At 36.4% G+C, this 22,247-nt stretch overlaps 1 protein-coding gene across 3 annotated transcripts in view; it reads left to right on the top strand.

Annotated features, from left to right (window-relative positions):
- The window catches only part of LOC107747274 (adhesion G protein-coupled receptor B3-like), a 168,202-nt gene that overhangs the window by 66,182 nt on the left and 79,773 nt on the right, over positions 1–22,247 (top strand). For 2 of the 3 annotated variants that reach the window (XM_016561742.1, XM_016561740.1), the window contains exons 3-5: positions 14,293–14,403; positions 17,908–18,069; positions 21,574–21,738. In XM_016561742.1, the coding sequence (XP_016417228.1) occupies positions 14,293–14,403; positions 17,908–18,069; positions 21,574–21,738 (438 nt within the window). The remainder of the gene's footprint in view (positions 1–14,292; positions 14,404–17,907; positions 18,070–21,573; positions 21,739–22,247) is intronic. The other variant, XM_016561741.1, reaches the window with a different exon arrangement.

The following is a 22,247-nucleotide window of genomic DNA, read 5'->3' as shown; positions in this document are numbered from 1 at the left end:
TTTTTTTTTTTTTTTTTTCATTATTGACATATTTATTGATTCCTACCCCAAACTAAACAATACATTTAGCATTTTTTTTAAATAATATTTGCCCTATTTTTTCTTTTGAATTTCATTCTTTTTTATGTATTAGTTTTATTTATTCCTTTTTTTATGCTGGCCAACACAAACTGCACATTGCATTTTAAAGGTTTTTTTTTCTTTCTTTTTTTTAAAGGACAGATAATGGTCTGCTTTTTTACATACAGTACATTCAGATGCTGGTAAATAGCTGATAAAAGAATGTGATCACCTTTAATGAATACATAATTGATCTATGCATAATTATATGTATATTATCTATTTATCTATTATATATGTCTATTTATTTGGACAGAAAACATGTTTTTAACTATTTATTTTATGTATTAGATTTTCATTTCTTATAGGCCTACTGTATTTCAAGGAGAACAAGCACTTTTAAGGGGGGAGATTCTCACTGTGTCCAAAACTGAATACTTCCCTACAATATAGTATGCAAAAAAACAGTACAGCAATAGAGTAGTACACATCCAAATTCATAGTATTTTAAAAAACAGTATGCGAAAGGTTTTAATACTTCCTTTGGGATTCTAAAGTGTGAATTCGATGGACGCTTTATTATCCCATGATGCCACGGGAGAGGATTTGTAAATAACAGTTAGTAAGTTGGTAGGTCATGTGACAACATGGCGGATGTAGTACATCTGAATTTCATTTATATTACCCATATTTATACTATATAGAAAGTACTTTTTTAGAAGTTGCAAAGTTCCCATTCAAATGTAGTACCTACTTAGACAGTATGTGATTTCAGATACCAGATTTCAGATACGTTCCTAATTCTTACACAAATGGATCAACACTCAAACTACTTTGCTTTAGTAATCTGCTGTTAACTACAGAAGCACAGAGGGGCGAGTTTGGGGCATATTTTTCTGCCTCCCTGCTGAGATTGTGTGTGTGACTTTTTGGTCATGAGTGTTATAAAAATGATTTTGCTGTAAGCTGAGCATGGGATATACTCAGACCTGATATTGGAAATGTAAAGTCAGTGAGCTATGAAACAGGGCCTATCTTTTACGTCACTCCGGCCAAAATCATTATAATGCCCAGTGTGCTGTATAAAATCTGAGTTAAGGGGGATGCGGCATTCTGTAAAAAGAGGCTTTAACAATTACATGCTTGATTCACCAGATTATGCTGAAAATACACTCCTCTGAAATCGACGTTACCCATAACACGACTTTCATCATCCAAACAAAACAATATTTCGGTACAGCCGGCGCTCTTTGCAATCAACTCCATTCCTTTCTCTGTGAAGCCTGAAAACTGCAAGCCGTCTCGGATTGATGTTGCCATCGTGCTTCAAAGCGGATGCCAGAATGCACCCAGCTTACACAGAAAGGTCGAGATGTGGCTTTTCATTGCTTTAAAGTGGGGAACTTTTTGCCGTTGCGTGGAACCTCTTACGAGCCGCATGCTGGACGGAGTTACATGATGAGATGACTAGCTCAGATCAGGGTTGTTGGAGACTGGGGTGGACAGGAAAGAGGAGACTCATTTCATGCAAGGTTACACACATCAGTCAGTCAGACAGTCCGCTTCCTTGACTATCAGAGCACTCAAGCAGTATGTTTTACTTCTGGAGAGATAGTAAGATAAAGTTCTGCATAAAGTGTCAGCTGTGTGTGAAGTGGGTTAGAGGATTACTGAACACTTCACTTAAAGGGATAGTTCACCTACAAATGAAAATACTGTCATTTACTCACCCCACGTATGATTTTCTTTCTTCTGTGGAACAGAAATGTTACATTCTAGCTGCTATTTTCTTTGTAAGTGAAAGAGGATTGAATTGGTCAAGCTCTGAAATGTATCATGAAAAAGTAGTACTTTTAACAATTTATACACTATATTCCAAGCCTTCTGAAGGCGTATGATAGCTTTATGTGAGAAATAGATTGAAAAAGTTGTCATTCACTGAAAGTCTTCTGCTGACATGCAATTTTTAGTCCATACAGTTCTAAATTGTAGTCTATTTTAGAGCTTCAGTGGAGGAAAATAGCGTCAAGAGCAATATTAAACAGTTTTTCAATGACATGAGGGTGTTATTAATTTTTTGGTTTTATTTTTTTTATATTTGGGAAAGTAAAAAAAAAAAGAAAAAAACATTTATTTGAAATGTCTTTACTGTCACTTTTGATCAATTACATTCTTGCTAAATAAAAATAGTAATTTTTATTTATTTTTTTTAAATAATATGACCCAAACCCTTGAATGGTCGGCTAGTGGATTCAGTGAAAGAAACTTTTATTGTAAATATATTTAGGCCTATAATTCTTTCAATAGCAATAGGGTGTTTGTGAGTTTAATGAAAAGCCAATAATTAATTAAATCATAAAAATATTAAATGAAAATAAGTCATTTTAAAATAACATCAATCAAAATAACCACTTACCAAAAAAAAATTATATTTGTTGACCTGCATGTAATGTGACCATTAACCAATGTCAGAAAACCGTGAACATGTAAATGTGATACTTACCGGTAAGTATTAAAACATTTATTTTAAAATCTCAGTAAATAACACAATGACAATTCAAATAAAAATTAATGTGTTCATCAGTAGTTGGTGCAATGTTGAAACACTTCTCTTTTTTTTGTATGATTTATTTATTACATTTTCACAACAGCAAAAAAACAAGCAAAAGGGAAAAAGAGAGAGAGAAAAAATCATCAGGAAAGAAAATAAATAATAATTATACAAAAATATAACATACATACCCTCACCCAAACCACAGGTTGAGAGCAGTGTCCAATATTATACAGAAAAACTGTATGTAACAATACAAACATAAATTGAAACAAAGTAGACATTAATTAGTCCAGGAAGTTGAGGGTGGTAACCAGAATAACAAATTAGGGGAAAAGGAAGGAAAGAAAAAAGTAAAAAAGGGGTATTTTTACTTGCAGCAAATATATTGTGCCTATATAGTTCCTATCTGGTAAGTTCAGACTAATAATGTGGTGCAGAATGGACGGGCAATCAATCAATCAACCAAGACTCCATATAGCCGCAGAGACTTAACATGCTCCAAAAAGGGTAACCAAATTCTTGAAAATTTAACCATGGAACCTTGAAGACTGTGTTTTGAAATACTTCTTAAACTTGAAATGATTTTTGTAAATCCAATGGTCAAATGCTGTGTAGCCACCTGACTAATGTCTGATCTATGATGATGTGAATGTCTACAAAACTTTCTCACAGACTTTCTCAGTGTATATAAGCAGTAGGCTATTAAGCAGTAGAAAGGAACATTTAAAAGATGAAAAAGAGGAATTGGAGAGAATCAATAAATTATGAATAAGTTGTTGCTATTGTGTGAATAATACGTAATCAATAAAAAAGTAACTGTAGTCTGATCACGGGTATTTTAAAATTGAATTTAATCTAATTACAAGTACTTTTTGCAGTCTGATTACATAATCAAGATTACATGTAATCAATTACTACCCTGCTCTGACTGCATATGTTAGTGTTATATGTTTTTTGACCTACAAAGCATTATACGTATTTCATTTAGGATGTTGTCTTATAAGGCAGCTTCCTATGTAGGCGGCAGGCAGCTCACTAGGTTTTGGACACAAGCCTGAGTGTGGATCTGTCCTTTAAAAGAGTATTTCAAAGCGTGGAGGAAACTGTGTCAGTGTTATATTGAAACAATATGAGGACGCAGGGTTTGTTGACTGGCAGGCCATTTGTCATTTGAACCTCATGATATCTCTCACCTCCCTCCTCGACAGAAGGTCTGCGATCTGTGCCCATATGCTTTATTACTGTTATTATCATTTGCTGAATGAAATATTCACATGACAAGCTGAACGTAATGGATCATTGCGTGACGCTCCCTTAGACTGCAATTAATACTGCTCACGTTTTGCCGCTATTTTTTTAGTAATTGGCCTGTACTGGAATATTCTTGATATTGACGCCTTGAGAAATCTTTTCGAGCAACCATGAATCTCATCTCCTCGTCGCAGCAGTTTTGTAACGATTGTATTTCAGCTCGCTTATTTGGCTTAAATCCCCGTGTCCCCAGCGTGGAGCATCAGCTCTATACTGCAATCATTTAGACTGAATTGAATGTGATTGCCAACAGCGAGAGCAGTGGGCGGACAGTTCCAGTCGGAAAAAAATGTCCTCCCACCTTATGCTGTAACCCTTTCGAAAAGAATCGCTGAGTTATTTTGAAAAAGCTTTTCCACTTAAATCAAGGCCGAGCACAATTGCTCACTGCAAAAGAGACCTGAAATCTGTCAGAAACTTTGAAAGTATGGTATAATGTACGACGACAAGTGAAAAAGGTGCAGACCTGTTTCTGAAAGAGCCGTTCTCATCATTATTCACTGGCCATTAAGTAATTCCAGGTGCATTCTGGGTTAACCAGTCAGAAGTGCGCCCTAAAATTGAGGTTTGTTTCTGTCTGTGGTGGTGGTGGTGGGTTCACTGTGCGAGGGGGTCCTCATGATATCTCTCACCTCCCTCCTCGACAGAAGGTCTGCGATCTGTGCCCATATGCTTTATTACTGTTATTATCATTTGCTGAATGAAATATTCACATGACAAGCTGAACGTAATGGATCATTGCGTGACGCTCCCTTAGACTGCAATTAATACTGCTCACGTTTTGCCGCTATTTTTTTAGTAATTGGCCTGTACTGGAATATTCTTGATATTGACGCCTTGAGAAATCTTTTCGAGCAACCATGAATCTCATCTCCTCGTCGCAGCAGTTTTGTAACGATTGTATTTCAGCTCGCTTATTTGGCTTAAATCCCCGTGTCCCCAGCGTGGAGCATCAGCTCTATACTGCAATCATTTAGACTGAATTGAATGTGATTGCCAACAGCGAGAGCAGTGGGCGGACAGTTCCAGTCGGAAAAAAATGTCCTCCCACCTTATGCTGTAACCCTTTCGAAAAGAATCGCTGAGTTATTTTGAAAAAGCTTTTCCACTTAAATCAAGGCCGAGCACAATTGCTCACTGCAAAAGAGGCCTGAAATCTTTCAGAAACTTTGAAAGTATGGTATAATGTACGACGACAAGTGAAAAAGGTGCAGACCTGTTTCTGAAAGAGCCGTTCTCATCATTATTCACTGGCCATTAAGTAATTCCAGGTGCATTCTGGGTTAACCAGTCAGAAGTGCGCCCTAAAATTGAGGTTTGTTTCTGTCTGTGGTGGTTCCACGGTGCTAGATTTGTGATGGGGTGGGAGGGTAAATTGCTTGTCTTGAAAGAACTGAATGTGATGTACGAGGCACAGCTTTGAAAGGTTCTTTAAGGCGTTGATAAATCTCTGTCTTCCCATCTGGCTGCTTTTAATCTGAGGTAGATGCTGGAGCACGAATGTTTCCCTTTTCTCTGCGTTGACAGGCCGGTTTACGCGAAAGTCGGTGAGTACTGCCTCGCATTCACTGTGGTAGACAAAATTGTTCCTTTAGAGGGAGGTTTATTTTTGCGGTAGGCCATTAAAAATAGATAAACCTATAAGCAAGACCTACAACCCAGACAGTGTGCAATCAGTTGTATTTTCTGACGGGGAAAAGGTTTGATTATGCACAAGGCCGGTGGCAGAACCCGAGAATTCATTTCAGCAAAATGTTAAGGCACCTCTCAGCACTTTCTGAATTGCTGAAACTTAGGGAAATCCCTTCTAGTATAAAACCGCAAAGTTTACATCACCAAAAGGATTTTTTTTTTCAATTACCCTGGAAAGAAGCTATAACTTCTACGGCTTCAAACACCAACATCTAACAGTTCTTGGGTTTTGTTGGATCATCGTGTTTTAAACAAACCCTGTTTTCGCTGACTGAACATGTTCAATCTGCATTGCAAGTCTTGTTTCAGCAGTCTGGTACGATTTTTCAACAAACACTGATGTAATCTGACAAACTGAATAAATGAAACTAAATGAATCGCATGTATAAGCTCTCACAGTGCTTCAACCTCCTCCATTTTGGCAATTACTGTAGAGGCATTTGAAATGTTGGTTTGAAACTTGTGTCGGAGCTAACGCTAATCTTATTAGCAGTCTATTGATGTAAAATAGAAGCCGCTGCTTTTTGGATGGAAACTTCAATGACACCTCCCCCTCAAGCCTGACACGAGTGTGTTTCTCTTTGAGAGTTGACTATGAGAGCAGTGTATGATGTGGGTAGTAGTGATAGCGTTAAAGTTGCCCATTGGTTTTGCTCAATTATGTTGGCATTAGGGTTGTAACGATATACCGGTATGACGGTTTATCACGGTTTGAACGTGCACGGTTATCATACCGTAAACATTTGCATATCTACGGTTTAAAAAAAAATTTAAGAAAATAAATCTCACCCGTGCATATGCAACTTATTTCCGCTCGGTTGCTTCACTCTGCATTCACTTGGCTGCTTACACACAAATGCAGCGGAGAAAATGACCGAGATAATATCTAATCTCCAGCCCCGCCGAAAAAAAAAGTTAAAATCTGCAGTATGGGAATACTTTGGATATTTAAAAAAAACGAATGTGGGGTTGTCCTTGAGGACGGATCCAATTTGCAAAAAACGTGGACGCAAAGTGGCTGCAAAAGCAGGCAATACATCCAACATCTTCGCTCATATTCGCGGACACCATCCCTCCATGCAGATGAAGGTGTGTCGTATTAATAACAAGTTATAAGTTAAGGCCGTAGGATTTCCGTGTAGCAGAGGGAATCCCGGTGCAGTCGTGAACATGGCATTTTCAGTATAACGAGGATGTCACGTAAAATGCACAATCTGATGGATGGATAAATCAAAAGTAGATATGATATGTGTCTGTGAATATTTATGCGCAAAGAGAGCTATATAAATAATCTGCTTGTTTCTGCATGTCTCTTGAGTGGCACCGATTTAAAAACATTTTAAAACATTAATTAAAATGTTAAAGTGTGATATAGATATACATAAGGTGTACAGCTTTTTTTTTATTGTTTTATGTTATTTTATTTTTTCAGAAGGACTTCAGACTTCAATACTTTCATTAAAATGGTTTCAAGTGTGTTGTAATAAAGGATTTGTTCACTCAAATAACTTGTTCTTGTTCTTTTAAGAGTCATTGTTACTGATAAGAATTATTGTTTAATATATACCGTGATAACAGTGAAACCGTGATATGTTCTGAGACGATTATCATACCGTGAAAATCTCATACAAATACTTAAGTACTGTAACGAAGTATTATTACTTCGTTACAATACACCACTGCATACTGTTACAACCCTAGTTGGCATGCTCACATGAATTATTAAATATTATCCTGTTGGAATTTCAGAAGGAAAATGTTATAATATTTTCTCACCTCCTCTCTACATTAAGTAATGTGTGCAGTAATAACAGTGCCACTGTACAATTCCATCAAATTACTATTTTATTTTATTTTATTTTATTATTTTATTTTAAACAGTGTATCTGATTTGGTTAATTTTTGTTTTGGACACCATTTTTAGGTTTTCTGACAATGTTTTTTTTTCTTTTCTTTTTTGTAAGTGTCAATTAAGTCTTATTAAATTACATTTTGTACAATCATTTTTTAGGTTTTCTAACTATTTTATTTTATTTAATTTTTATTTTATGGTGTACCTAATTAGTCATATTCAGTTATATTTTAGACTCAAATTTTTAGGTTTTCTGACTTTTTTTTTCTTGTATTTTTTTATTTATGTTTTTTATTTTATTTTACTTTACTTTATATTTTATTTTATTGTATTATTTATTTTTATATTTTTACAGTGCATCTGATAGTCAGAAGGAGTTCTCGATGGTGTTGAGCTGGCTATGATTTTCATATTCCCCATATGAAAAAAAAAATGTTATTGTTCTGTCACAGTGCTAGAGATTTGTGTTTCAGTTGTGTTGTTAAGTATCGACTTTCATCGCTGATGTTTCCTCTGTAATTTCTTAAGACAATTAAAAGCTGAAACAAATGAGACCAGGAGGCCACGGAGCAAAAGTATAGAGCTATAAAAACCCTGCGGCATAGTTTACCATAATTTGGTGAAAAAGAATTTGACTATTGGTAGCTATGTATTTCAACACACATCTCCATTTGCTCTCAATTTAATCTCAACATCTTATTGTTCCCTGGGAGAGACAATTCAGATATTAAATAGAATTTTTTTTCTTTTTCATGGGAAATTTTGCGCTTATTTCTCTCATCCAGAGAAATCAAAAATTTTAATGACTATGGCTGCCCTCTTCTCACAGTAAATCAACATAACAGCTGTGAGGTAAAATCATAATTATAAAAAGGACACTGAGTTACAGAGTCCAAGATCAAATTCAGACTTGTATTGTTGTCAAGTGTATTATGCATAAATTTGTCTTAGTACAAGAACAAGTCATGTAGCCACGTCTGCGCTGTCACTGTTTGTAGCTGTAACCATATTGTCAGTAAATATTTCATAAAATAATGGACTTCATTGAATTTCACAAGGTCCTGTTTATGCCTCCGGTCTGCCGTTAAGCACCTCTCGCCCTAGGAAAACCATTCACAGAGCGTATTCTCAATAGCAAGAGCTTTTGGTGTGTTTTGCAAGATTACAGAGTGCAGAAGCAACCTTTTGAAACATCCAACCGACACTCTCCCTCTCTCTGGATTATTATCTTGAGTGAACATTCATCACTTCCCTCATTTTATGCAGGATTTCAACATCATCATAATTTAAAAGGCTTTCAGTGCTTTGAATATGTATGTTTCTTCTTCATGTATGACACTGGGAATGGATCTCGAGGCCTTTATGCATGTATCTTTTTCATGTTCTTTTCTCTTCGTTTTTCCATTCATCGCTTTTCTCTCCCCATCTCATCCACTTTCTCTCGTTCTGGGTGTTTGGATAGAACAGCATCTCTACTTTTTTTTTTTGTCAGAACAAGCCTACATATAATTTAGCTGCTCTTTAGCCACGGCACAGAAAGTGAGCTAGAGTCTGAATCACTCGGGGTGAATCCCTTTAGACAGCATGTCCCCTATTTTTCAAGTCATTGTCAGAGTAAAGAGCAGAGCCATCCATTCCCATCTAGTGTGGATAGACGGCCAGCACATAGATAGCTGTCTGCTTGGACTGTAATAAAGTTAGCATGGATGCCATCTATCATGAGTAGCTACTTTGGAATTCTTGCTGTTCCAGCATCAGAAGCCGAACATTTGGGCTGAGCTTCGTGCCTCTGGTTCATGTTTGATCACCACAGCTGCTGTGGGCCACTGGCTTTGTTCTGACGGCACCCGTACTGAACCTCCAATGGAACAAAGGACAGTGGTAGCTGCAGCTGAGTTTTCTTGAACCATAAATCAAGCGAGGACTGTTTCTTTTTTTTTTTCTTTAATGTGGCCCTGCATCATCTCACAGGATGTGTTTTTTTTTTTTTGGTAGTTCAAGACCTCGAGAGCTTTGCACTTCTGTATATCAAGGCGAAAGCAGCACACGGGTCACACCAAACAAGCATAAAAATAAATAAAGAGCCATGTAAGTAATAACTGTGCTAAGGGTGAAATGATGTTTGTTTCTTCAACTGTTGGAACTTTTATCTCAAGCTCTTGATCTTTATTCAAACTCGTAGAGTTATATGTAGGTCACATTAAAATTGCCTCTGAAAATTTTAATCTGCGTTCATCGTTTACTTCTACAACAAAAATTTACAATAATAAATGAGATATATATAGGGACAAGGTTAAAATTTTGTACAAAAAATGTAAAGTAGCACATATGCCTAAAATAACAATTATTGTTAAAGTATTTAAATTATGATTAAAGTATTAAAATATAAAAATATATTTTTAAACAAAAATAATCTCCATGAGCCAAACTTTATTTATTTATTTATTTATTTATGAGTGAGTGAGTGAATGAGTGAGTGAGTGATTTAGCGAGTGAGTGAAAATGCTGCCCTTTTATAATCCAACAATGATGCACCAGTTTTTGCTTTTCATATTTTTTAAATTATTTAAAAGTTATACTTGGTTACCAAGGAGACAGCAGTGTCAGTAAAGAACATCTTGAGATGAAATGTGAGGTGTGAAGACAACAAAGGAAAAGCAAAGTAAATATCACTTGTGAACAGATTTTTTTACTATGTGTCATTTGTAGTGAAGCTGTAATTTGGACAAATCATGCAAAAAGTGTGAAAAAAAGCTTTTTAGGACACATAGAACACTAGCTATGATATTCTTAGCGAGACAAAGGATTGGCAATTTAATAAAAAAAACAAAAAAGTAATTTCCACCACAAAATGAACGGTGACTTGGTGGGAGGGCAAAAAAGACAACATTTTTCCATGACACATTTATCCACTGTTACTAGACGCAATAAACAAACTAGTGAGAATGTGAAAAGTATGTTTTTTTTTTAGAGAGTCATTTCGACAGGGTCAAAAGCTGCCCATATTTGAAACACCCTTATTTTTAGTGAACAGTTCTGTCTAACAGATGGACTCTCTCAGAGCAAAGGTCTCACGCGCGGTCACACCGACTATAGAGCTCTGTATTCTTCACAGTATTCTTCACACTTCAAACCTCACAGCTGTCTTGATTACAGCTTTCAACAGCACCTCTTATTCAGTGATGTTGGGGACGTGTTTGATGACCTCTTCATCAGTTGGGTGATATTTGCCCCCTGACCTCTGCTGCGCTCACTGTAAACTCACAAAAATGTTACAAAACTGTCCTCACTTGATTTCCAAACTGATACATATTATGAATCTTTATAATCTTTAAATGTATGGCAGTACTCATAGGCGATGCATGAAGTCATGTGACCCTTTAGTTGGTCTGGAAAATTCAGTCATAATGTAGATCCTGTAATCTGTTAATTGAAATGAATTACAAAGAAATGAAACATTTCAATATAACTGCAAACACAGCTCTCAATCCTAATGATTAATAATGCATGTAGGCCTTTATTTATTTGTGCATGTGATTTAAAATTTAGCAAAAGAGTGTTAACATTAAATAACAAGCTCTATTAAAATACTGCTAATCATCCACATACAGTAAGTGATATTTGCTATATGTGAATGACTATTAGCATCATTTTCTTGACATTTCACTGACTTATAACTGTTTGCTGACGGAAAGTAAAATACCATGGATCTACACTAATGAATCCCTTTTTAAAGTTATTTTAACTTTTTTTTTTTTTTTTACTTCTCCCCCTCTCTTTCTCTGACTCACTGTTGCCATGGAAACGTTCTATTGTAGAAGTGATGCTAAAGGATTCATTAGGTCTGTAGAGAGTTTGTTATTCTTCCATTGAACAATTGAGACTCAATCAATGTAGCCTGATATAGCTTACTGTCTCTAATGGGAATGTCTCTTTCTGACGACATGGATGCATTCTCTCTGATACCGAAGTATATTGCTTGTGTCCCAAAATATATTTGTCATCTCTGCTGAAAAGACCAGTATAAACCAGCCTGGCTTGTTTTTTTGTTTTTGTTTTGTTTGGATAACCGTGGAAGTTAATACGCTAATTAATGAGAGCCCCAGTAATCCCAAAGTATATACTGATGACCATACTGGCCTTTTCAGCTGAGAAAATGAAGATTATAGCTTTCAGTTATCAAAGGTACAAACGTATCCTGGTGTTAAAGGGACAGTTCACTCAAAAATGAAAATTGTTATGCTTTACTCATTGCTCATGTCGTTCCAAACCTGTGGGGCTTTCTTTTGTGAAACACAAAAGAGGATATTTTGAGTGTCCAACATAGTATTGGAAACCATTGATTATGGACCACTTTTATGTTACTTTTATGATGCTTTTTTCATTTCAGAGCTTGACAGCACAGCAATGCTGGTATTCATTAAATTTTTACTTTTTGTGTTCCACAGAAGAAGAAAAAGTCATATGGGTTTGGAATAACATAAATAAATGATGACGGAATGTTCATTTTTGGACGAGATACGCAATTAAAGCAATAGTTCACCCAAAATGAAAATTTGCTGGAAAATCCAAGATTTAGATGAGTTTGTTTCCTCATCGGAACAGATTTGAAGAAATTTAACATTACGTCACTTGCTCACCAATGGATCTTCTGTAGTGAATGGGTGCCGTCAGAATGAAAGTTCAAACAGCTGATTAAAGCATCTCAATAATCCAGTCCATCAGTTAATGTCGTGTGAGGCAAAAAGCTATGTGTTTGTAAAAAACACATCCATCATTAAGGCGTATTAACTTAAAGCATTGCTTCTGGCCACAATACAAGTCTATAATCCATAATAACGCTTCCTCCAGTAAAAGTACATACACTGTTGTCCTCTCACATCAAAATCCACCCACATATTTGTTTGGAACTGTTTTGGGCTGTTTCACTTGTAAACAGTGCTTGATCTGTGCATATATCTCTCCTGATTAGACCAGATGACTTTTTCACTGGAGAAAGCTGTATAATGGATAGAGTACTTGTATTTTAGCCGGAAGCAATGGTTTGAAGTGAAAAACATCTTAATGATGGATTTATTATAAACGCGCAGCTTTTTGCTTCACAAGATGTTAATTGATAGACTGGAGTCATGAAGAGTATCGTGCTGTTTTATCAGCTCTTTAAGGATCAGCTGTTTTTCAGCGAATCACTACAGAGGATCCATTACTGAGCAAGTGATGTAATGCTAAATTTTTCCAAATCTATTCCAATGAAGAATCGAACTCATTTACATCTTTTTTCAGCAACATTTTCAGTAAAATGTCATTTTTGGGTGAACATGCCAAGACTGAAGTAGAAAAATTTATAAAATTCCTGATTTATTATCCCTACACACATTCCCACTTGTAACATCTTCAAATGCAGTTCCAGTATGGGATTGTGTCAGAGAAATAAAAATGTGTTGCTTGAGGACAGCCCCTTGCCACCCACACTAACAATGTTTTTGTGACTTATGTTGCAGTGTGACATTGCTATAATTTAAACAGTATGTTATGTTCTGTGGGCATGGACGAGGCAGTGCTTTGAATTTGTATGCTTTTTTTTTTTTAAGTTGTACTGGAGAAAGCAGAAAGGGAGTGGGGAAATGCTCTGGGCCCACCTGGGTCAAGGACAGAGCCATAAACATGTGTATGACCAAATGGCTCTTGCAGCCGCAGGCCTGAAGTCTTCCATAACTGCATTATACTCAGTGTAGCTTTTAAATACACAGCCTTTCACCTCAAAGCTTTGCTTCTCGCTGTTGTAACATCAAGTTTTCTGTTCTTCTGGCATTAAAAAACTTGAAGTAAAAGACATCGTGCCTTCTTTTACCTCTTACATCAATGAAGTAATTCCCAATTAGCAATGGAAGCATGGCTGTGTCTTATTGCTTTTGATCTGTTTCAACTCCATCTATGAAACATGCATTGAAAACAAGACTGCAACCCCCTAAAGATGCTTTATACATGGATTGCGACAAGTAAAAATAGAAGGAAGTTTCAAAAAGCAACTCATAGAGGGGAAACAATTACGCTCGCAGCGAGGCTTTTCGAATCAGGACACTGTATTTGTTTCTGACAAAACAGTTTTAATGAATTAATTGATTATGATAAGAAGAAGGAGAAATTAGCCATATTGTTGTGCTGAAAAGAGTGTAATTAATCCAAAACGAGTGATACACAGCTTAGCATACAATTGCGAGATAATTCATCGTTTGATATTCTGTTAGATATAACAGCACATAATTCCTTTACTAATTCTGGGTCTTAACTAACTAATTATTCCAAAAGCCTGGATCTGTTGCAGGCACTGTGGATCAATCTAGCATGTCCATGACACCCCCCTTCCCTCGCCACCCCCCTTCCTTCCTCTGTGGCTTTCCAATGGCTTACACATTTTCCTTTCTCTTTTTTTTATCCTTTCTTTTTTGTTTGTTTTCGGGAGGGGAGGGGTGGAGGTTAATTCAACGTCTTGTTAAAAAGCCAGTGTAAGTTGATTTTGCATGTGTTTCTATGTGTCATAGCTGTGCTTCTAAGCTCAATTAATGCTCCCAGCTCACCACTGATAAACCGTTCTGTGCACTGTTCTTTGCTTTCCTAGAAAGGCTAAAGCTAAAAGACAAGAGTGACAAGTTAAATAAAGCTGTCCATGTGTGATATACTTTTATTTTGTTTTAAAGCCATGTACTGCGAGCCACCTCTACGTTCCAGAATTGTGCTAAGCTCTTTTTTCCCCTTTTCTCTCTCTCTTTCTGAAGATTTTGTATCAAAGCCTAGTTTTCATGAACCTCTATTCTGTCCCTAGAATATGGAATGATCGGAGAACATACTGTAAAAAGTCAGCGGCCAAGATCAGTACATGACACAAAGGGCCTACAGGAGCGAGATGAATCTGCTAAATTTATGGCACAAACTGGTAATACAATAGTTATGCTTCTTTCCTTTCCTATGTAAACTAAACTTAATTTTCATCTTAAGTCACTTGCATGCTATCTTCTGTACTGCACCTTTAAGTGACAATGTTTATTTATCATATTTATTTTTTGTCCCTCTTCTACTTGGTTAATGCGTTAAGGAAAAACAACAGAATTGGCCATTTCTGCTAACTGACACCATGCTCAATTGGGTTTCTGGTTTCTATTTGTTTTTGACAGTTTTTATGACTTTTTTAAGCACTAAAAGCAATAAATATAACCCAGACTTGTTAAACTTATGATTAACTACAAGACAATTAAATGGTTAACACTTAACAGTAAACATGTGTGGTTATCCAGCTGTTTAGAGATGACATAACCCTGATATATTACCTTTAAAGTGCCAAAAAAACAAGGCCTGTAGAAACCTGAAGATGTTTCTCTTTCTTTTCCTTTGCTTTAATTTCCCTGTTTTTATTTTTTATTTTTTATTTGTTTCCTGCATGAACTCTATATGACCTGTAGCTATTATGGGGAGGGACGTTTAAGTTTTGCACCTTTTTGTATATTTGTGACATTTGTGTAGCACTTAACATTGTTTAAGTTGCAAATCATTGTGCATACTAAACCTTAACAACCTTGTTTCCATTCCAATCGGTCTTTTATGTGTTTATTTATTTCCATTTATAAATGAAAATCTGAACAGAATGTCATTCATCCTGCATTTAGTTTCTCATTTTCAGATTGTCTGAGTTGTACCACTTCATCCAGAGTTGATCCACCTTTCAATCTAATCTAATCGCTGAGAATGGCAGAGGAAATTGTCCATATGTACCCAAGGTCATTGCCAGTAGAATCTCTGGAAGTTAGTACAAACAAACCAATCTTGAGTCAACAAGCAACCAGAAAGTTGCGTATATTTTGAGCATATAAGCCTAAATTATTTCATTCTCATTAGACTTTAGCTGAACTGTTTTAATGGGACTTGACTTAAAAATAATAAAAAATAGAAACATAAATCAAATTTAATGAAACTAATTATTTGTTGATTCATATTAAAACGTTAAAGGTTTAAGTTCAACTTTTTCCTTTGCATACTATCCCTTTATTCAGCATCACATGGCAATTGGATTTTTATATTGTGGATATTGATAACATGTGCTCTTAGGGAGACAGTTTTCTTGCTTATTAAATGTTTGGCAGTGTCAAATTCTCAGAAAATCAAATGTCTTATTAGTGCTTGGTCTGGCCATGCAATTGCTCATTGGGAATTACAGGCGATCCAGAGTGCAGTATTTAGTGAACAGATATAAAACACAAAGCTAAGCTCTATGTATTTGCAAGAAAGCAGCCTATGCTTTCAAATCAACAATTATAACAACTTTATGTAGCAATCAATGCCAGCAAAGAATGCCAGTGATTGAATTGACATTACAGTTGGTAAATCATAATGTTTCCAGCTCAGAACCATAATCAGATGGAACTTCTAACAGCTTTGATTGTTTGGATTCAACATAGAAAGTTCTTCCATCATGTGATTCTGAAATGTGACCAGCGCTACCGAAAATTGCTGTGATCTGCTGAATATGTTGGGGGAAACGCAAACCATCCCCTTTTTTCTTGACAATCTCCAATTCTAATTGATTTTGCTTCAAAGAGACAAAAAGCTTTAGCATAAATCCAGGAGATCAGAGATCTAAAAGAGTGAAGCACAGTCTAGACTGAGGGCCAGAGGTCTGTTCTTCTGTGCAACTGTAGTTAGTAGAAAACTAACTCTCATCAAAGATCATTCTCTAACTTTTAGAAGCCATGTTGCATGCATTCTGCATAGTATATCATATTTTCTATATTTCATCTATTAGTTTTGTTTGCCTTTTTCCTTTCAGTTTATTTCATCTAATTGGTTGCATGCATGATTTTAAAATATAAATATGAAGTTAAACCTTAGTATTTTAGGATGCTAATATAATAAAAGCTCCCATTATGATATCTATTTTGTGGCCACACAGTAAAATGGATATGATCCTGCTTTGAATATGCATAAATGTATTAATCATTCATAAATCAGGATTTTGAATGTTTTTATTGTGATCTGTCAATGCAATCTTTCGATATATTTGTAGATTGTATTATGTTTAATTCCAGTATCATATATGGGCCATGCCAGGACAAGTTTGCTCATTTGTGCTCCTGGAAATCTTCCTTCCTGCAGAGTTTAGCTGTCTGAAACCAAAGCTAGATGTCTTGCCTCCCAGTCAGTCAGCGATTTAACAGACAGCATGTCCATATGAAGGTACTTCCTAAGGAAACTGGTTTGAAACCGCACCATGATGTCTAATGATCTAGAACAAATTCAAGTGAGCTTAGAGATAATCTAATGAATATTTAATGCTTATTTCTCAGCTGAAATGGAATCGTAAGTTATTACGTTTTAAACTATATCACCATCCCCCGGTTTCACAGACAAGGCTTAAGCCTAGTCCTAGACTAAAATGTAAATCTGAGCTGTTTCAACTGAAAGAAACTTGCACTGACTGATCTTAAAGCATGTCAGTGCCTTTGTTTTGTCTTAAGATGCACACCAGTAATGCTTTTTTCTAAGGCATGTTTATAAAAAATTACTTAAATGTCCTAATTGAACTATGGCCTAATCCTGGCTTAGGCTAAGCCCTGTCTATGAAACCGGGCCCATAAGTTATAAATTATATTTATAAACTAAACTTTCAATTGCTCTGTCAGACATCATTTTTATTCCTTTAAGCAAACGCACACAGAGGATCATGAGAAATAATTAGGGACAGTTCACCCAAAAATGAAAATTCTGTCAGCAGTTATTACCCTCATATCATGTCAAACCTGAAGGACTTTCTTCTGTGAAACCTAAAAGAAGATATTTTGAAAAATGCCTGTTATTTATTTATTTTTTTGTCCATACAGTGAAAGTCAGTAATATCAAGTGTTGTTCTGAAATGCATTTTATGGACAAATCGACTGAAGCATTCCTTAAAATATAAGAAAGTCATACAGATTTGAAATGACCTGACGGTGGATAAATGAAGACTCATTTTTGAGTGAACTATTCAGACTATTTCTGATTAAATGAAAATGTAGTAGACATTATGTTAGCTTTTTTCCAGTTTTGGAAGCAGCCTAGCTGTAACTCTAACCAAACTCGTCTAAACCAAGCTTATCAAGGATCTAAATTGATGCGTGTGTTTGAGCTAAACTTTGCAGAAAAGTAAATCTCTATTTACCATTAGCAGGACCGGGTGTTTCTGCTCCGGGACAGCTGAGCCCTGAAAGTTATTCAGGCAGGATCATATCCAATATACTGTATAAGATGCTCCTTTTGAGCTTGTTCCAATTGCTCTTGGAGCCTTTAAGATTTACTGTGGCTTTTTAGTGTGTAACTTAGTGAGGCCCCTCCTGCTCCTACTGGCTCCACCCCCTCTGGGTGTCACATGACCATGTTACTGCTTTTAACTGGTGTCACCCTTCTCCTACAGGTGACCCTGGTGCTGAGGAGTGGTCCCAGTGGAGCTCTTGCTCAGTTACATGCGGTCAAGGGTCGCAGGTGCGAACAAGAACATGTGTCTCACCATACGGATCACACTGCAGCGGCCCTTTAAGAGAATCCAGGGTGTGCAATAACACTGCCCCCTGCCCAGGTAGTGTTAGTCACAGACACTGGACTGTCCTTCAGAATCTGTATCTTTCATCATTCAGGGCAAGAAAATTGCTGTCATTATTTGTTTATTTGCTTTCATTGCTTCATATTACATTTTTTATGTTAAAGGTATTATTATTATTTTTATAATTATTAGTGATATTTGTGTCTGCTCTGATTTTTCCAGTTGTGTATTTGGTCATTCATCTTGTCATATGTTGGTTTTATGTTGCTCCTTCTTTCTTGTGTCACTCTTTTCATGTTCCTCTTCTCAATGTATGACTTAGCTGAGCGTTTTATTCAATTCCAACACAAGCCTTAATCAAACACAAAGCGAAACTTGTCAGAAGAGTGTTTGTTGGTGCATGCAGAAGAAAAATGTAGAAGAAAGGGAAAAAAGACTAATCTATCCCCCTGTGGGCAGAAAAGCGACCTGAATTACCCTCTTGTTTTCAAATCTTTAATTACTGGAGGTATCGACCTTTAATTCATCATTTTCGGAGGTGCCATCTTAATGGAGTTGGGCTCAACAATACTTCAGCACCATTGAACTTGCTGTCACCAGCTAACCGAATTTTTATTTCAAGTAAAAGGGCGTGAAGAGAGGCTTGTTGTTTTTTCCCTTCATCACAAGCTCTGAAAATGCAGTTCAGCCCTTTTAGGACTTTTGGTATCGGTAAATTAATGCTGTTTACATGTTACCTCAGCAGCATTGAACTTATGTCACAAGCTAACTGGATTTTTATTTTAAGTAAAAGGGCATGAAAAGAGACTTGTTTTGTTTACACCATTAGCTCTAAAATGGCAATTCAGCTCTTTTAAGATTTTTTATGTGGCTGAATCAATGTGGTTTACACAGCATTATAGATATACAGCCTTTCCCTATGCTATGAAAAATATACAGGCATATCTCACTGACACATATGCTATCATAGTTTCACATAGTGAAATCATTATTGTTAGCTTTAATAATTTGGTTTATAAACAGTAATCTTTGACCATGCTATATAAAAGTAACCAAGACGCTAAAACGGCTATGAAATTTCACTTTTTGCTTACAGTCAAGGGAAGGATTTATGTATGTTGCTAATTAACTTTCCTGAACATAAATTTAAGCAACGTTAATGGAGCAGCTTTGCATCCAAGATTAAAAATGATGTTCACATTTGCCATTGAGTGCAGAATTTTTTTAACCAACTGAAAAAATCTTTTCAGATCAGTTTGGTGTTGGAAAAGGCTTGCAGGCACATATAAATGACATAAGGCTAGGGATTGAAAATAAGACCACCATGTCTCTTGAATGCTCAAATAAAACCATTTATTCCCCCTCTGGACTAGCTTGGACAACAACCTAATTGAGCACAACATTGCTTTTCTTTTGAGGGCAACCCTTATTTACATCATTTTACTGTGTTATGCAGCAAAATAAAAGCATTAGGGGAATAAGTTATGTACTAGTACACAAGGCTTTCACACTACAGTATGTGTTTTATTGTTTGGGAAAGTTTATATATTCGGCTGCATATATAGAAGAGTTCAAAATAAAGACGTAACTCATCCCAGCTAATCCACGTTCCCCTATGGACATTTTTTGAGACAAATCAAACAGTGCACTGGTTTTATGAGGGGTTGAAAAATGGGGCAATTTATTTGAAATGCCTCAAATGTTTTTTTTTGTTTTTTTTTTTTTTTTACATTGAATATCAAGTGGCGATCCAACACAATACTTAAAAGTGAACAAAAATGTACTTAAAGGAAAGCATATAGATATAGTAAAATAAACCAAAATAATATGGCTGAATAGGAAAATTGGCTAAATTTAATTTTGTCTTGGGTAGTTTTGTTCTTGGTTTTCATTGATGAGAGGATGTCAAATAAGCTGACCATGTTGGCATACCTAACTTAGTCTACTGGTCAATAAGATTTTATTTTTTTTGTAATACATTTTGAAAGAAGTCTGTTATGCTCACCAAGGCTGCATTTATTGATTAAAAGAACAGAAAATCTGTATTATTGTGCAATATTTTTACTATTAAAAATAAATGTTTTCTATTATAATGTTTTACTTGAGAAAATTGTAGCGCTCCAAAAAATAGTTCCTTGTACTGCAGGTGCATAGAGCCAGTAGGATACTTGAAAATGAGCAAGAGGGTGGCTAACCGCACACTGATCCACTCAAGACTAAAAAGTCTACAAAAACATGTTTTTAATTTTTATAAATTGCATTGTGCAAAGTGCATGTGAATTAAAAACAGATGGACACGAGCAAGCAAGCAAGCAAACGTTTCAGCACATTGCTATCTTCAGTGCTCACTTAATGCACTTTGCACTTTTGCACAATGCAATTTATAAAAATTTTATTTTTGTAGACTTTTTAGTCTTGAGTGGATCAGTGTGCGGTTAGCCACCCTCTTGCTCATTTTCTATTATAATGTTTTAGAATGTAATTAATTTTTGTGATGGCAAAGCTGAATTTTCAGTAGCCATTACTCCAGTCTTCAGTGTCACACGATCTTTCAGAAATCCTTATAATATGCTGATTTGGTTCTTAAGTGACATTTATTATTATTATCAATGTTGAAAATGTGGAAACCAAAAATATGAAGCATTTTTGCTGAATAAAATGATTCATTTCTTTGGTAGCTTCAAATAAATATGCGCAAAAATACAGTAGAACTGGATCTATAGACTTTGTAGACAACAAAAATGTTTTTTTAGAAACCTATTTATTTTGCTATTGCAACTGCATTGTTATGTAGTTAGTATTTAGAACCTATTCTTGGTTCACAACCCACTTGTGTAAAACTACTCATCTAGTCCATCTGCATACCTTTAAATAAAGTAAGAAGAATGGCATATGTTTGGTGACATCACCTCTTATCCCCTTATAGATGAGAGTCCAACCGCAAGTAAAAAAGCTTCCTGTTAATGGCAAAGTCATTGAGCTGGTTTTTGCAAAGGCCGGCTTTCCATGAGTGCTTCAACGAGAGTTTGTTTTTAATTAATGCTCTTTGAGTGGGATTGGAGTTTTCATTATACAGTAAGAGCATTAGAGAGGGGAATTTGACGTTTGGAGGGGAAATGGTGCCCAGCAGTCTTGACACTGATGACTGGATTAAGCCCCAGTAAGTGCGTGCGCAGAACATACACCTGGGACTTTGATAAGTACGCTAAGAGAGCCGAGACCAATTCAGCGCAGCTGCGGCAGCCCTCCCGGCACGTCTTTCATCACGCTAAGACAAAAGAATGTCATCAGCCGTGGTGCTCGGGATGGGGGTGGAGTGGTATGGGATTGGGAAAGGTAAATTGTAAAGAAAAGGGGAAATGATGCAGTTGTTTGGATTCATTGCGGCTGTGTAACAGCTGTTGATAAACAGGCTCGCTGAGTCGGTGCTGGAGGTGTTTCACTGCTGCATTTGAATAAGGCTGTGTGTGGGGGTGTGTGTTTGTGTGTGCGTGCCATGAGCGGTGTGTATGTGTCTTAACTCTTGTCCTCTGTTGGCAGTGCACGGTGTGTGGGAAGAGTGGTCTCCGTGGAGCCTCTGCTCTTTCACCTGTGGGAGGGGTCATCGCACCCGCACTCGGATGTGCACTCCACCCCAGCACGGAGGAAGAGCGTGTGAGGGACCCGAGACCCAGAGCAAACTCTGCAACATTGCCCTCTGTCCAGGTCTGTGCGCTTCAGATACACTGCTTTCTCCCATCCTCACGTCTCATCTCAACTCATCCTGTCTTATCTTGCCTCACCTTATCTGTTCTCTTGTTTCTTTTCTCCAATTGTCTCGAACTGTCTGTTCCGTTCTGTATTGTTCCCTTCTATTCTGTTGTATCATCTGTGCTGTCTTCTCATCTCATTTTGTCTCATCTTGTCTGTGCTCTTCTTTTCTCATCTTGCATCTTCTCATCTCTTCTTGTCTTATATCATCTGTGTTTTTTCCTCTGTTATCTTCTTTTGCCTCTCCTGTTCTGTTTTCTTGTCCTCTCTTCTCTTTCATGTCTCAATTGTGCTCTTTTCTTCTCATCTGGTCTCTTCTCGTCTCATTTTGTCTCATCTTCTCTGTGCTTGTCGTTTCTTTTTTCATCTTATATCTTCTCATCTCTTCTTCAGTTCTCTTCTCCTCCTTTTCTCCTTTTGTTTCACCTCTTCTCTTCTCTTCTTGTCTCAGCTCACATCTCCTA

The sequence above is a fragment of the Sinocyclocheilus rhinocerous genome, unplaced genomic scaffold (genome assembly GCF_001515625.1).
Source record: "Sinocyclocheilus rhinocerous isolate Xijiao unplaced genomic scaffold, SAMN03320098_v1.1 scaffold1069, whole genome shotgun sequence".
Lineage (NCBI taxonomy): Eukaryota > Metazoa > Chordata > Actinopteri > Cypriniformes > Cyprinidae > Sinocyclocheilus > Sinocyclocheilus rhinocerous.
This window is presented reverse-complemented; position numbering and strand designations above follow the sequence as displayed.